We start from the raw sequence: 17,605 nt of genomic DNA, 5'->3' as shown, positions 1-17,605 counted from the left end.
AAAACCTGTGCCAACCAACTGGTGGCAGTGTTCGAAGACATTGCCGTTCTCTGATTGTTACAGTCGGAAGTTCCCAACTGCTTCAAAAGGGCATCAGTTATACCAGTGCCCAAGAAGAACAGGGTGAGCTGTCTCAATGACTATTATCCAGTAGCATTCACAGCTACGGTGATGAAGTGCTTTGAGAAGTTGGTTATGGCTAGAATCAACTCCTGCTGAAGTAAGGACCTGGATCCACTGCAAGTTGCCCATTGCCAAAATAGGTCTATAGGGTCTCCATGCGCCCTTGGATCACCAGGTCAATGCAAATACCTATGTCAGGATGCTGCTTATTGATGTTCAATCTATCATCCCTACAGACCCGATCGAAAAGCTCCAGAACATGGGCATCTGTACCTCCCTCTGCAACTGGATCATCGGCTTCCTAACTGGAAGGGTAAAATCAGTGCAGATTGGAAATAACATTTCCAACTTGCTGACAATTAACACAAATACACTTCAAGGATGTGTGCTTAGCTCACTACTCTACTCCTATGACTGTGTGGCAAGGCACAGCTGAAACACCATTTTTAAATTTGATGATACAACCATTTTTTGGCAGAATCACAGATAGTGATGAGAGCATGTACAGGAACAAGATATACCAGCTGGTTGAGTGGTGTCACATCCACAACCTTGCACTCAACGGCAGTAAGACCAAATAACTGACTATGGACTTCAGGAAGGGCAAGACAAAACCACACACAAAGGTCCTCATAGAAGGATCGGAAGTGGAGAGAAGTAGCAATTTCAAGTTCCTAGGTGTCGATATATATGAAGACTTAACCTGGACCTAACATGTTGATGACACCACAAAAGGTGGCAAGATAGTGGCAATATTTCATCAGGAGTTTGAAGAGGCTTAGGATGTCGCCAAAACACCAACAGATGCACGATGGAAAGCAGTCTAACCGGGCGAGTCACCGTATGGTATGGAGTGCTATTGCACATGAGTGGAGTAAGCTGCAGAGAGTCGTAAAATTACCCAGCACCATCTTGGGGACTAGCCTCCACAGTATCCAGGACATCTTCAAGGAGCAGTGCCTCAGGAAGGCAGCATCCATCATAGAACATAGAATAGTACAGCACATTACAGGCCCTTCGGCCCACAATGTTATGCCGACCCTCAAACCCTGCCTCCCATATAACCCTCCACCTTAAATTCCTCCATCTACCTGTCTACTAGTCTCTTAATCTTCACGAGTGTATCTGCCTCCACCACTGACTCAGACAGTGCATTCCACGCACCAAACACTCTCTGAGTGAAAAACCTTTCTCTAGTATCCCCCTTGAACTTCCCGCTCCTTACCTTAAAGCCACGTCCTCTTGTATTGAGCAGTGGTGCCCTGGGGAAGAGGCGCTGGCTATCTGCTCTATCTATTCCGCTTATTATCTTGTAAACCTCTATCATGTCTCCTCTCATCCTCCTTCTCTCCAAAGAGTGAAGCCCTAGCTCCCTTCATCTCTGATCATAATGCATACTCTCTAAACCAGGCAGCATCCTGGTAAATCTCCTCTGTACCCTTTCCAATGCTTCCACATCCTTCCTATAGTGAGGCAACCAGAACTGGACAAAGTACTCCAATTGTGGTCTAACCAGAGTTTTATAGAGCTGCATCATTACATCGCGACTCTTAAACTCTATCCCTCGAATTATGAAAGCTAACACCCCATAAGCTTTCTTAACTACCCTATCCACCTGTGAGGCAACTTTCAGGAATCTGTGGACATGTTCCCCCAGATCCCTCTGCTCCTCCACACTACTAAGTATCCTGCCATTTACTTTGTACTCTGCCTTGGAGTTTGTCCTTCCAAAGTGTACCACCTCACACTTCTCCGGGTTGAACTCCATCTGCCACTTCTCAGCCCATTTCTGCATCTTATCAATGTCTCTCTGCAATCTTCGACAATCCTCTACACTGTCCACAACACCACCAACCTTTGTGTCGTCTGCAAACTTGCCAACTCACCCCTCTACCTCCAGGTCGTTAATAAAAATCACAAAAAGTAGAGGTCCCAGAACAGATCCTTGTGGGACACCACTAGTCACAATCCACCACCTCACCTCTGCCTTCTGCAGGCAAGCCAATTCTGAATCCACGTGGCCAAACTTCCCTGGATCCCATGCCTTCTGACATTCTGAATAAGCCTACTATGTGGAACCTTGTCAAATGCCTTACTAAAATCCTTATATATCACATCCACTGCATTACCCTCATCTATATGCCTGGTCACCTCCTCGAAGAACTCTATCAGGCTTGTTAGACACGATCTGCCCTTCATAAAGCCATGCTGACTGTCCCTGATCAGACCATGATTCTCTAAATGCCCAGAGATCCTATCTCTAAGAATCTTTTCCAAAAGCTTTCCCACCACAGACGTAAGGCTCACTGGTCTATAATTGCCCCGACTATCCCTACTATCTTTGTTGAACAAGGGTCAACATTCGCCTCCCTCCAATCCTCTGGTACCATTCCCGTGGACAACGAGGACATAAAGATCCTCGCCAGAGGCTCTGCAATCTCTTCCCTCGCTTCGTGAAGCAGCCTGGAGAATATTCCGTCAGGCCCCGGGGACTTATCCGTCCTAATGTATTTTAACAACTCGAACACCTCCTCTCTCTTACTATCAACATGCTCCAGAACATCAACCTCACTCATATTGTCCTCACCATCATCAATTTCCCTCTCATTGGTGAATACCGAAGAGAAGTATTCATTGAGGACCTCACTCACTTCCACAGCCTCCAGGCACATCTTCCCACCTTTATCTCTAATCGGTCCTACCTTCACTCCTGTCATCCTTTTGTTCTTCATTAAGGACCTCCACCATCCAGGATATGCCTCTTCTCATTGTTGCCATCAGGAAGGAGGTACAGAAGCCTGAAGGCACACACGCAATGATTCCAGAACAGCTTCTTCCCCTCTACCACCTGTTTACTTAATAGACATTGAACCCTTGGACACTACCTCACTACTTTTTTTTAAATTTATTTTTTGCACTACTTATCTAATAATACTATTTAATACATGTGTACACTTAATGTAATTCAGTTTTCTTTTTCTCTCTATTATCCTGTTTTCCATTGTACTGTTGCCACAAAATTAACAAATTTCATGGCATGTGCTGGTGATATTAAACCTGATTCTGATTCCATTCAGGACACAGTAATACAACTCAAGTCTTCACAATTCACCACCAAGATAGGACAACTGAGTCTGTCAAAGGCAGAGGAGGTATGATCAACTCCTTCTGGTGCACAAATGTGGTGCTGCTGTCCCAGTCCAGCTCACTCAACTTGGAACATTGTTGCAGATAAATCTCAGGAGCAGCAGACAGAATAGATCAGGCCGACTCAGAGAGTTGTTTCAGACTAAAGGATTTTATTTACGTGATATCATGGAGAGCCCAAGCACCTAAAAGCGGGATCTTGGAACTCTGCTTAACAATAGAGTACACTTTTATTTATACCCCAAACGTACGTGACATGTAAAGTTTGATGGCCACAGGCAGGAATGACTTACTATGACGCTCTGTGCTGCATCTCGGTGGAATGAGTCTCTAGCTGAATGTACTCCTGTGCCCACCCGGTACATTATATAGTGGATGGGAGACATTGATCAAGATGGCATGCAAATTGGACAGCATCCTTTTTTCAGACACCACTGTCAGAGAGTCCAGTTCCATCCCCACAACATCACTAGCCTTACGAATGAGTTTGTTGATTCTGTTGGTGTCTGCTACCCTCAGCCTACTGCCCCAGCACACAACAGCAAACATGATAGCACTGGCCACCACAGACTCGTAGAACATGCTTAGCATCGTCTGGCAGATATTAAAGGACCTCAGTCTCCTCAGGAAATAGAGATGGCTCTGACCCTTCTTGTAGACAGCCTCAGTGTTCTTTGACCAGTCCAGTTTATTGTCAATTTGTATCCCCAGGTATTTGTAATCCTCCACCATATCCACACTGACCCCCTGGATGGAAACAGGGGTCACCGGTACTTTAGCTCTCCTCAGGTCTACCACCAGCTCCTTAGTCTTTTTCACATTAAGCTGCAGATAATTCTGCTCACACCATGTGACAAAGTTTCCTACCGTAGCCCTGTACTCAGCCTCATCTCCCTTGCTGATGCATCCAACTATGGCAGAGTCATCAGAAAACTTCTGAAGATGACAAGACTCTGTGCAGTAGTTGAAGTCCGAGGTGTAAATGGTGAAGAGAAAGGGAGACAAGACAGTCCCCTGTAGAGCCCCAGTGCTGCTGATCACTCTGTCGGACACACAGTGTGTTGCAAGCACACGTACTGTGGTCTGCCAGTCAGGTAATCCATGATACCAGGGAAGCATCCACCTGCATCGTTGTCAGCTTCTCCCCCAGCAGAGCAGGGCGAATGGTGTTGAACGCACAGGAGAAGTCAAAAAACATGACCCTCACAGTGCTCGCTGGCTTGTCCAGTTGGGCGTAGACACAGTTCAGCAGGTAAACGATGGCATCCTCAACTCCTAGTCGGATCACCTGGATAATAGTAATAATTGTGTCAGTATACTGTTTATTGACTGCAGCTCAGTGTTAACAGCAATATTCCTACAGTTCTGATTGAAAAACGCTAGAACCTCAGCCTTTGTACCTCCCTCTGCAACTGGATCCTTCTCCTTCACCAGAACACCACAGGCTGTGAATTGGAAATAACTTCTCTGATTGGCTCACCTCAAGGTTGTGTACTTAGTCCACTGCTTTACTTCCTCTACACCCATAACAGTGTGGTTACGCACAACTGAAACCATCTGTAAATTTGCTAATGACACAACTATTGTTTGCATAGTCTCATATGGTGATGAGAGGAGATACAGGAGTAAGATATATCAGCAAGTTCAGTGGTGTCGTACCAACAACCTTTCACTCAATATCAGCAAGACCAACGAACTGATTGCGGACTTCAGAAGTGAACATACACCAGTCCTCAGAGGGATCACAGCTGGAAATAGTGAGTGGCTTCAAATTCCTGGGTGTCAACATCTCTGAGCATATATCCTGAGCCCAACATATTGATGCAGATACAAAGACACAGCAGCAGCTACATTTTGTTCGGGGTTTGACGAGATTTGGTATGTCACCAAAGATTCTACAGATGTACCATGGAGAGCATTCTAAATGGCTGCATCATCCTCCTGGGCACGAGCCTCCATAGCATCCAGGACGCCTTCAAGGAGCAATGAAAACACTCAGCCCTTTTTTATTGTCATTTAGAAATGCATCCATGCATTAAGAAGTGATACAATGTTTCTCCGGAGTGATATCACAGAAAACAGGACAAACCGAAGACTAACACTGACAGAACCACATAATTATAATATATAGTTACAGCAGTGCAAAGCAATACCATAATTTGATGAAGAAGAAACCATGGGCACGGTAAATAAAGTCTCAAAAGTTCCCGAGTCGATCGACTCCTCAGTCCCCGATAGCAGGCAGCAAAAGGGAGAAACTCCCTGTCATAAACCTCCAGGCACCGTCAACTTGCCGATGCCTTGGAAGCAGCCGACCCCAGCCGACACTGAGTCCGTCTGTCTGAAAACTCCGAGCTTCCGAGCTGCCCCTCCGATACAGACTCCCGAACGCCATCCTCTGCCGAGCGCCTTCGACCTCTCCCCGGACACTGAAACACGCAAAGCCGAGGATTTCGGGGCCTTCAGCTCCGGAGATTCCGGTTACCACACAGTAGTAGCGGCAGTGAAGTGGGCATTTCAGAAGTTTTCCAGATGTTCCTCCGTGCTCTCACGTCTGTCTCCATCAAATCAGAATTGTGCACGGTCCCCTACTTGACAGATAACGGACATCACCACCGAAGTGGCCACGCACGCTGCCGTTGCACCGCCATCTTCTCCTCCCTTTAAAAATATGCTTCAATACATTTCAATAAATACATTTAACATCAGAGAAATGTATACCACATACATTCTGAAATAATTTTTCTTCGCAGACGTCCACGAAAACAGAAGTGTCCCAAAGAATGAATGACAGTTAAAGGTTAGAACCCCAAAGCCCCCCGCAGCTCCCCCCTCCCACATACAAGCAGCAGCAAGCAAGAACCCCACCCCACCCCCACCAACAAAAAAGCATCAGCACCCTCCACTGAGCATTCAGGTGTGCAGCCAAGCATCAATAAAGACACAGACTTGCAGTAACCCCAAAACAACTCCTTCACCCGGTAATTCGACATACCACAGGATCTCTCTCTCTCTCTCTCTCTCCCCCCCCCAAGGGAAAACGAAGTGTCTCTGTTTCACAGCGAGAGGGAAGACACAAGAAACTCGCTGACTTACAACGTTAAATGTCTGTTGCGTCGCTTTTTCCATGCTCTGTGCCCAGAGAGTCAGCAATCTAATGCTGCTGCAGAAATAACAAATTTCACGATATATTCCAATGATATTAAATCGGATTCTGAAAAATTAACTTGTTAGAATTAACAACTAAACAAAAGGCATAATGATCATTTCTGAAACCACTGACTATTTCATTGGGAGCTACAGCACTGCATCAATTTAGGCTTGTATTGTTGTTACCTCAGGTCAGAAAATTGGCCCAAATTTCTTGGCTTGGCAAAGGTGGGTATATTTATTTATTTGATTAAACTTTATACAAATTCAATCACCTTCAATTTCTGTAATGAATGGTAATAGAAATAAATAATGTCAGCACTTTCAAAACAAATAGCTGTCTTTGCCTGTTACCCTGTTCTAACTTACATCTCCACTCCTCTCCTCTTGACTCATACACCCCAACATCTATGAAATATTCAATAACATTATTACCAAGCTTTTCCCCGTACCTAATCATGTACCTAATAAAGTGGTCCTTGAATGTATGTTCAAAGTTCAAAATACATTTATTATCAAATTATGTATGAAGTTTACAACCCTGAGATTCCCCTTCCCACAGACAGCCATGAAAACAAGAAACAGCATGGAACCCATTTGAAGACAACACCCAATGCACAAAAAAGAACAAATCACGCAAACAGCAAAAAACACAGCATATAAAACATCACACTGCAGAATCATTGAAACACCCTAGAAATATACAGTTTATTTCAATCTAGTGTTGTGCCATTCATTGGCTGCAAGCCACAGGGCCAGTCCGCCTGGATCAAATTTGCACAAAATAGCAATGAGAAAAGGCGCAACCGGAACCACATATAGCATGAATGCAGAGCCCAATCCACAGATCACATTGATTAAACCTTGTCCGAGACCCAAAACTCCAGCGCATCCTCTGGCAACATCAAGTGAGAGGGAGAGGAAGCCAGGTCAGACATTGGCACTTACCTCCAGATGTAGCAAACAAGAGCAAGAGTGAGAGATCAGTTAAAAGCAGGTACCTTCTCCTGCAGCAATGAGTGAGAAGGAGAGAGAGAGACCATTCAAACGCAGGCAGAAGGTGTGAACTCCTGCTCGCCTTCCCTTCTCATCCTTGTTGATTTCAATCGGGGTTGCACTTCAATTGGTGAGAAATGGAGTCTCGTGCCCTGTCTCCAGGCGTCTTAGCTTCCGGGCTGCACACTCCACTTGAAAGCTCCTCGAACTCCCTTGGAGACATCAAAGTGCCAGATCAATCAATAAACCCAAAAACACACCATCAAAATGTAATTCACGGGTTCCAATTGCACGCAGTTTAACCATAGAACCAGATAACAATTGCAGCATGGAAACAGGCCATCTCGGACCTTCTAGTCCATGCTGAACTCTTACTCTCACCTAGTCCCACTGATCCGCACTCAGCTCATAACACTCCATTCCTTTCCTGTCCATATCGGTATCCAATTTAACTTTAATTGACAACATCGAACCACTTCTGCTGGAAGCTCGTTCCACACAGCTACCACTCTCTGAGTAAAGAAGTTCCCCCTCATGTTTCCCCTAAACTTTTGCCCTTTAACTCTCAATTCATGTCCTCTTGTTTGAATCTCCCCCACTCTCAATGGAGAAAACTTATCCACGTCAACTCTATCAATCCCCCTAATAATTTTAAACACATCTATCAAGTCCCCTCTCAACCTTCTACGCTCCAAAGAATAAAGACCCAACTTGTTCAACCTTTCTCTGTAACTTAGGAGATGATGAAACCCAGGTAACATTCTTGTAAATCTTCTCTGCACTCTCTCAATTTTGTTGGCATCTTTCCTATAATTTGGTGACCAGAACTGCACACAATACTCCAAATTTGGCCTTACCAATGCCTTGTACAATTTCAACATTATACCCCAACTCCTATACTCAATGCTCTGATTTATAATGGCTAACATACCAAAAGCTTTCTTCACCACCCTATCCACATGAGATTCCACCTTCAGGGAACAATGCACCGATATTCCTGGATCCCTCTGTTCTACTGCATTCTTCAATGCCCTACCATTTACCATGTATGTCCTATTCTCATTAGTCCTACCAAAATGTAGCACCTCACATTTATCAGCATTAAACTCCATCTGCCATCTTTCAGCACACTCTTCTATCTGGCCTAAATCTCTCTGCAAGCTTTGAAAACCTACTTCATGATTGACAACTCCACCGATCTTAATTTCATCTGCATACTTACTAATCCAATTTTCCATCCCATCATCCAGATCATTAATGTATATGACAAACAACATTGGACTCAGTACAGATCCCTGAGGCACACCACTAGTCACCAGCCTCCAATCTGACAAACAGTTATCCACCACTACTCTGGCGTCTCCCATCCAGCCACTACTGAACCCATTTTACTAGCAGAATCATATTTGGAAGACGAAGAAGTACAGAAGTAGGCTGGCACCTTTTGGCATGTGGTTCATTGGTGCAATCTTCTGCAGATGATGTTCATGGTCTTCTGCTGCTGTTGCCCACCCACCTCAAGGTTCAACCTGGTGTACATTCAAAGATGCTCTTCCACACACCACTGTTGTAACAGCAGCTGTTTGAGTTACTGTTGCTGTCTGTGAATTTGAACCAGTCTGGCCATACTCCTCAGAACTCTCTCATTAACGAGGCACTTTCTCCCACAGAACAGCCACTCACTAGATTTTTTTTTGTTTTTTGTCACATTCTCTGTAAACACTAGACTGTTGTGCAGGAAAACACCAGATCAGCAGTTTCTGGGATACTCTTGACCACGTTTACATTCTTTCATGCATTGAGTTGTTGTCACCGTGATTGGTTAATTAGATACTTGCATTAATAAGCTCGTGTACAGGTGTACCTAATGAAGTGGACACTGAGTGTTGTTTCATTCATATTAAACATAAAAAGCTTGAGTAGTTTTAAGTGTTTTTATGTATTTTTGCAGTGAATTCTTCAGTTACTTCTGATTTTATATAAAAATACAACACAAAATACAGATTATAACAAAAGATTCAGTGAAACATAATATCAATCAGAAAAGTGGAATTATATGTTAGGAGAGAGAGGATATAAGAGAGTGATATATTTATGTATTTTTGCATGTATATTTTCTTATAAATGTTTACCATTAGCATTACCACAGAAAATCAGATGCAATATCAGAAACTCTCTGAACCCTTTACTTGCAGATTATAAATGGCAAAGGAGCAGCTAAGCTGACTAGAGACCAGTTGACTAAGAGTTTCGCTGACATTAACTCACTGGTTGGGAGTTCAATCTATGTCACTGCAAGTGTTATTGCACATACAGGTGATTGTTTCTCTTAATGTATTTTAAAAAACAATGGCATAATGGTTATGTTCTGTTATAACAACATTGAAGATCTTGTCGTAGTTTTTAATTTCATTGCTGGTTATACATATATCAGCTATCTTTGACATTGTATAATGTGGTTAGGTCTCCCCTCATGTTATCAGCTTAAGCTAGTGAGAATCATCTAGATAGGTAAAAGATTTAAATGAGTGAGTGATACACATGGCTACTTGCATTTGTGCTGTATAGGAGTATTTGCATTGCAGCTGTGTAAGGTCCAATTTACACTCATTGTAACCTATTAAACTGTTCACATCCACGAGTCCAGATTGTGAGAAGATCTTTCTTGTTGAAACAGTTCAGGAACTTTAAATTTTCTTCTTTGTCCTGGAAAAAGAGTCACCAGAGATCTATCAAAATATTTAATGGAATTACAAAATTAACATGTGAACGGCATTAATCTGTTAAATAATTCTACTTCCAAGGTACGACCCCTACAGTCTTCAGGTATGAAAACTGTAGGTTCATAAAAATGAGATAATCTGAAATGAGCTTGTTCACAGTTAATGAAGGTCTGAAATTCCTAAGGACTAATTATTACGTCAAAATTCGCATTGCAGGAAGTACAGTATCTATAAGCTTGCAATGAACCAAAAACAGACTGCACTCGTTCTGACAAACTGAAGCATGTAAATTGAAATATAGAAACCATATATAGCTTGTTTAATTAACCTTCTTCTCGTGGCTTGGTGCAGTTGGGGCGAAGGGCCTGATTCCATGCTGTATGACTCTACAACGTTTTCTCAGTGACCCAGTCAAAAATGCTGTTAGATGTCACTGTTCTTCATCAATCTTTGTTCGAAAGTTAATTTGCAACACAGTTCAACAGCCTTACTGTAACAAATATATCTTCAGTTAAGCAATAAATTAAATTGAATACTTATTTTGTAGGCAAATTTTAAGTAAATAGCAGAGAAATAAATAGCTAGAAGAGCTCAGCAGATAGCATTACTGGAGGCAAAGGGATGGCTGATAATTCCAGACCCTGTATCAGGTTTCTTGAGTAAATATTTATTAACTGAGGCAAGCTGGATCTCAGCCATTGCTTTCTTGATGCTAGTCTAATTCTGGAATCAGGACCTAATTAAGGTCTTGGATCGAAATTTCGACACTTTGTTCCTTACCATAGATGTTGCCTGACCTGCCGAGTTTCTCCAGTATTTTGTATGTTTTACCCTGGATTTCCAGCATCAGCAGGAAGGCTTATGTTCGTACTTAGGCGAGCATTGATAAAGGAATAGCTGATATACAGCTCTCACCAGTCAATAAAAAATAGAGTTAAATAGCATAAATGTACTATAAATTACAAATTCAATAAGTCATGCAATAAAAGGAACAATGTGGTCGTGTTTATGGGTTCGTGAATAGTTACAAAATCTGATAACAGAAGGGAAGAAACTATTCCTGAATAGCTGAGTGTGGGTCTTCAGGATCCAAGATGCCGGATCAGCACCATTCTTCGGGTCAAAATCCTTCCCAGTCCACGAAAAAACTGCCAAACACCCCGAACAGTTCACGAATCCAGAATTCTTTTTCCAGTCAAGACCTGTTCCCTATCGACAAACCTAGGTGGCTGTTGGGCTAAAGGACTGGTGCCTACAGGTTTTAATTTGGGAATGTGGAAAATGGGATTGACCTCGATGGTCTTGGGGAGCTGCAAGGTGGAAGGCACTGGATTTGCTTTCTTGAGAACATTGAAGGGTCCAGTGAACTTGGGTACCAATTTCCTAGACTCCACCCGGAACAGCAAATCCTGAGTAGACAGCCATACCTGTTGCCCAGGCTGTAAAGCTGTTCCTTGTCTCCTCTTGCGGTTAGCTTTCATTTCAGACTTTCTCGGTAGAGACTAACAAAATCTCCCCTGCCCTAGTCCACTTTTCCTTGCAGCTTTGGATGAGATTTCTGGCCTCAGGAGCCCCAACCTTGGCATGCTGCTCAGTTCCGAGTGGTGGGGAATACCCAAATTGATATTTGAACGGGGACTTCACATGTGCAGAATACTGTAGCTCCAATCAGTGTATAGAACACCCTCAAAAAACATGACACAAATTATAGACCCCGATCTGACACAATATTCACCAGAAATCTGTGGATCCTGTAGATTGCCCTGTAGGACAATCTCATCATCTCCACTGTTGATGGTAGTCAGCAATGAATAGACAATGAATTTGCAGGCTTTCAAAAATTGTCCTACAGTTATCATGATGATGGACTTCCCCTTGGAAGGTGGAGACCCCTGACTAAGTCCATGGAGATGTGAGCCCATGGTCTGTCCAGAACAGATCAAGAGTGAAGGAACTATTGAGGTTGATTACGGGTTTCCTTGTTCCAGATGCATACATCGCATGCCAGCACATATTGTCAGACCTCTTTAGCTGCTTCTGGCCACCAGTATCCCCTCTTAATAAACTGGAGGGTTCTGGCCACCTGGGTGAGCAGCCACTCTAGATGTGTGCCCCTTTGAAGTACCTTAGACCTGACAGAACTGGAGACAAACAGACAACCTGGAGGCTATTCTTGGGAATCCCTCCTTTGATTCGACAGCAAATATAAGCCAGGGTTTGTGGTCTGTCCATACAATAAAAGAGTTCTTAGCTCCCTTAAGCCAGTGGCAACTTGACTGCAAGCAACTCTCTATTTCCCTTCTCATAGTCCACCTCTGTCAAGGATATATAGAATCAGGAGATGTAGAGTCAGTATGGATAGAACTGAGAAATTGTAAGGGCAAAAAGACCCTAATGGGAGTAATCTACAGGCCCCGAAACAATAGCCTTGATATAGGGTTCAAGAGGTAAAACTGGCATGTCGCAAAGGTAATGCTACAGTTGGGGGATTTCAACATGCAGGTAGACTGGGAAAAGCAGGTTGGTACTGAACCCCAAGAAAGGGAGTTTGTGGAGCGCTTCCGAGATGGATTCTTAGAGCAGCTTGTACTGGAGCCTACCAGGGAGAAGGCAATTCTGGATCTAGTGTTGTGTAATGAACCGGATTTGATATGGAGACTCTAGGTAAAGGAGCCATTAGAGGGTAGTGACCATAATATAAGTTTTAATCTACAATTTGAGAGGGAGAAGGGAAAATCGGAAGCGTCAGTATTACAGATGAACAAAGGGGACTATAGAGACATGAGGGAGGAGCTGGCCAAAGTTGACTGGAAAGATACCCAAGCAGGGATGACAGTGGAACAACAATGGCAGGTATTTCTGGGAATAATACAGAAGATGCTGGATTAGTTCATTCCAAAGAGGAAGAAAGATTCTAAGGGGAGTAAGGGGCGACCGTGGCTGACAAGGGAAGTCAAGGACAGTATAAAAATAAGAGAAGTATAACACAGCCAAGATGAGCGGGAAGCTAGAGGATTGGGAAACTTTTAAAGAGCAACAGAAGATAACTAAAAAGGCAATAAGGGGAGAAAAGATAAGGTAAGCTAGCCAGGAATATAAAGGGGGATAGTAAAAGCTTCTTTAGGTATGTGAAGAGGAAAAAAAATAGTTAAGGCCAAAGTTGGAACCTTGAGGACAGAAGCAGGTGAACTTATTATGGGGAACAAGGAAATGGCAGAGGAATTGAACAGGTACTTTGGATCTGTCTTCACTAGGGAAGACACAAACTATCTCCCAGATGTAATAGTGGCCAGAGGACATAGGGTAATGGAGGAACTGAAGGAAATTCACATTCAGCAGAATCTGGGGTTGGATGGACTAATGGGACTGAAGGCTGATAAATCCCCAGGGCCAGATGGTCTACATCCACGGGTACTTAAGGAGGTGGCTCTAGAAATCGTGAACTCATTGGTGATCACTTTTCAATGTTCTTTCTCACTGGTGGCTGGAACTACGCAGAGGTCTAAAAAGACGAGAAGAGAAGCTGAGGCTTGTTGCTGAAGAAAAGTGCACTCGTCAGAAAGAACAGCACCAAGCCAACACTGGAGGACAGTGCCCTCAAGTGCAGTCGCGCAGCCCAGACTGTCACTCCCGTGTGGACCTCTACAGCCACAACAGAATCTGCTCTAACACAGTCTGAAGCAAGACTTTCCAGGCGCAGATCCATGGTCTCGCGAGACTAACGGGTGCCACCGCAACAATAGATTCTGGATTAGTTCCTGTGGATTGGAGGGTAGCTAATGTTATCCCACTTTTTAAGAAACGCGGGAGAGAGAAAACAGGGAATTATAGACCAGTTAGCCTGACATCAGTGGTGAGGAGGATGCTGGAGTCAATTATAAAGGATGAAATAGCGGCACATTTGGATGGCAGTAACAGGATCGGTCCGAGTCAGCATGGATTTATGAAGAGGAAATCAGGCTTGACTAATCTTCTGGAAATTTTTGAGGATGTAAATAGGAAAATGGACAAGGGAGAGCCAGTGGATGTAGTGTACCTGGACTTTCAGAGAGCCTTTGATAAGGTCCCACATAGGAGATTAGTGGGCAAAATTAGGGCACATGGTATTGGGAGTAGGGTACTGACATGGATAGAAAATTGGGTGGCAGACAGGAAACAAAGAATAGAGATTAACGTGTCCCTTTCAGAATGGTAGGCAGTGACTAGTGGGGTACTGCAAGGCTTGGTGCTGGGACCGCAGCTATTTACAATATACATCAATGATTTAGATGAATGGATTAAAAGTAACATTAGCAAACTTGAAGATGACACAAAGCTGGGTGGCAGTATGAAATGCGCGGAGGATGTTGAGATAATGCAGGGTGACTTGGACAGGTTGGGTGAGTGGGCAGATGCATGGCAGATGCAGTTTAATGTGGTTAAGTGTGAGGTTATCCACTTTGGTGGCAAGAACAGGAAGGCAGATTACTATCTGAATGGTGTCAAATTAGGAAAAGGGGAAGTACAACGAGATCTAGGTGTCTTTGTTCATCAGTCACTGAAAGTAAGCATGCAGGTACAGCAGGCAGTGAAGAAAGCTAATGGCATTGTGGCGACCCACTTTCTAGCACACACGAACTGGCGCGCGCCGGCAGAGAGGCCGGCCCGAGAAAGGGCGCCAGGCCATCTTCACCAGCAGGGGGAAAATCCCATGCGCGGGAGGGTCTGCGAATATGCATTCCCCACAGTAGTCCCACCCAGGGAGCGCGGGAACGGGAAGGCTTTAAAGGAGGCCCCGAAGTTTGAATAAATCTCTTTTATCGCCACTCCAACTCACCAAATACGTGTGGTTATTTTAGCGCTGTGTGTAGCACACTGCTGTAACTGGTGACCTCGACGGCCCAAACGATATTTGGACCAGAGATGACCGACGCCACATCTGTTCACGCAGTTTCGTTAAAACTGCCAAGCTTCTGGACGCTGCGACCCCGTTTATGGTTCGAACAAGCAGAAGCAGAATTCCACATTTGGCAGATAACCTCGGAGTCCACTCGCTACTACTATGTGCTGAGCTCCCTTGACCAGGAGACTGCTGCACAAGTTGAGGAGTTTATACAGTCGCCTCCGGAGGACGGCAAATTCAAAGCCCTGCTCATAAGGACTTTCGGACTCTCACGGTGCGAACGAGCACGCTGCTTAATGCACCTGGATGGTTTGGGAGACAGGCCGCCAACGGCATTAATGAACGAGATGCTGGCCCTGGCTGAAGGACACAAACCCTGCCTCATGTTTGAGCGGGCGTTCCTAGAGCAACTGCCCGAGGACATATGCCTGCTGCTGTCCGACGCAGATTTCAGCAACCCCCGGGAGGTGGCAGCCCGAGCAGCTGTGCTGTGGAATGCCAGGAAAGAGAGAGGGGCATCCGTCGCACAGATCACCAAGCCGCATGCCCAACGGCAGACCAGACCAGGCCCGGCAGCAGAGCCTACAAAAACCGGCGACGGGAGTGAGGAGCCCAACGAACAATGGTGTTTCTACCACCAGCGGTGGGGCACGGAGGCCCGCCGCTGCAGACCACCCTGCAAATTCCCGGGAAACGCCAGGGCCAGCCGCTGCTGATGGCTACGGCGGCTGGCTATCAGGACAGCCTCCTGTACGTCTGGGACAAGCAGTCGGGACGCCGCTTTTTGGTCGACACCGGAGCGGAGATTAGCGTCTTACCTCCAACGAGTTACGACACCCACAACAGAGAACCGGGACCCACCCTGAGGGCCGCAAATGGCAGCACAATACGAACCTACGGCACCCGCACGGTGCGGCTACAGTTCAGCTCCAGCCGGTTCACGTGGGACTTCACACTGGCCGAACCTGGGGGCGGATTTTCTACGAGCCCACAGCCTGCTGGTCGACCTGCAAGGGAAGCGATTAGTCCACGCCAAGACTTTTCAAACATTCTCCCTGGGTGAAGCAAAGTTGCCAGCCCCACATCTGGACTCCATCACGCTGTCCGACAACGAATTCACCAGGGTCCTGGGGGATTTCCAATCAGTACTGACACCACAGTTCATGGCAGCCATGCCTAGACACGGAGTACAGCACCACATCCCGACCCAGGGCCCACCCCTCCACTCCCGTGCTCGAAGGCTTCCCCCGGACAAGCTCCGACTGGCGAAGGAGGAGTTCAAGAAGATGGAGGAATTGGGGATCATACGACGGTCCGACAGCCCATGGGCCTCCCCCCTGCACATGGTGCCCAAGGCAATGGGGGGGGGGGGGGCTGGAGATCATGCGGTGACTACCGCAGACTGAACGAGGCTACAATGCCAGACCGCTACCCTGTGCTGCACATTCAAGACTTCGTAGCAAACCTACACGGCGCAAGGATCTTTTCCAAGGTAGACCTCGTCCGGGGATACCATCAAATCCCGGTACATCCAGGCGACACCATCAAATCCCGGTACATCCGGACGACATCCCCAAAACAGCACTCGTCACCCCGTTCTGCCTTTTTGAATTCCTCCGAATGCTGTTTGGTCTAAAGAATGCCGCACAGACGTTCCAGCAGCTAATGGACGCAGTGGGACGCGACCTGGACTTTGCATTCATCTATTTGGACGACATCCTCTTAGCTAGCAGTAGTTGTCAGGAGCATCTGTCCCACCTCCGCCAGCTCTACTCCCGCCTGAGTGAATTCGGCCTTACAATCAACCCGGCTAAATGCCAATTCGGACTGACACCATCGACTTCTTGGGCCACAAGATTACTAAGGACGGGGCAACCCCGCTGCCCGCCAAGGTAGACGCGGTCAGCCACTTCCCCCGACCCAACACAATCAAAGACCTGCAGGAATTCGTGGGTATGGTAAATTGCTACCACCGTTTCCTCCCCTCAGCAGCCCGAATCATGCGCCCCCTGTTCACCCTGATGTCGGGTAAGGGCAAGGACATTACCTGGGAAGAAGAGGCCGCAGCTGCTTTCGTTAAAACCAAGGAAGCCTTGGCCGCGATGCTAGTGCACCCCAGAACGGACGTTGCTACTGCCCTCACGGTGGACGCATCCAACACAGCAGTCGGTGGAGTGCTGGAGCAACTCATCAAGGGTCGCTCTTCAGCAAACACCTACGACCACCCGAACTCAAATACAGTGCTTTCAACCGGGAGCTATTGGCACTATACCTGGCAATCCGGCATTTCAGGTACTTCTTAGAAGGTAGGCCCTTTACCGCGTTCACAGACCACAAACCGCTTACCTTTGCGTTCACGAAGGTGTCCGATCCCTGGTCGTCCCGCCAGCAGCGACATCTGTCCTACATCTCCGAGTACATGACGGACATCCAGCATGTCTCGGGAAAGGACAACGTCGTGGCGGACGCACTATCCAGACCTACCATACAGGCCCTGTCCCAGAGGGTGGACTATGCAGTGCTGGCGGAAGCACAGCAGGCAGACGATGAGTTCTCTAGTTACAGGACTGCGGTCTCCGGGTTG

The 17,605-nt window shown here is 45.9% G+C and overlaps 1 protein-coding gene across 2 annotated transcripts in view; it reads left to right on the top strand.

The window, feature by feature from the left end:
* LOC140191934 (venom factor-like) overlaps window positions 1-17,605 on the top strand; it is a 264,302-nt gene that overhangs the window by 49,881 nt on the left and 196,816 nt on the right. For both annotated transcript variants that reach the window (XM_072249822.1, XM_072249823.1), the window contains exon 9: window positions 9,612-9,732. In XM_072249822.1, coding sequence (XP_072105923.1) covers window positions 9,612-9,732 — 121 coding nt within the window. The remainder of the gene's footprint in view (window positions 1-9,611; window positions 9,733-17,605) is intronic.

Source organism: Mobula birostris, chromosome X, assembly GCF_030028105.1.
Source record: "Mobula birostris isolate sMobBir1 chromosome X, sMobBir1.hap1, whole genome shotgun sequence".
Classification (NCBI taxonomy): Eukaryota; Metazoa; Chordata; class Chondrichthyes; order Myliobatiformes; family Myliobatidae; genus Mobula; species Mobula birostris.
Note: the sequence above shows the minus strand (reverse complement) of the source record. Positions and strands in the feature narration are given on the sequence as shown.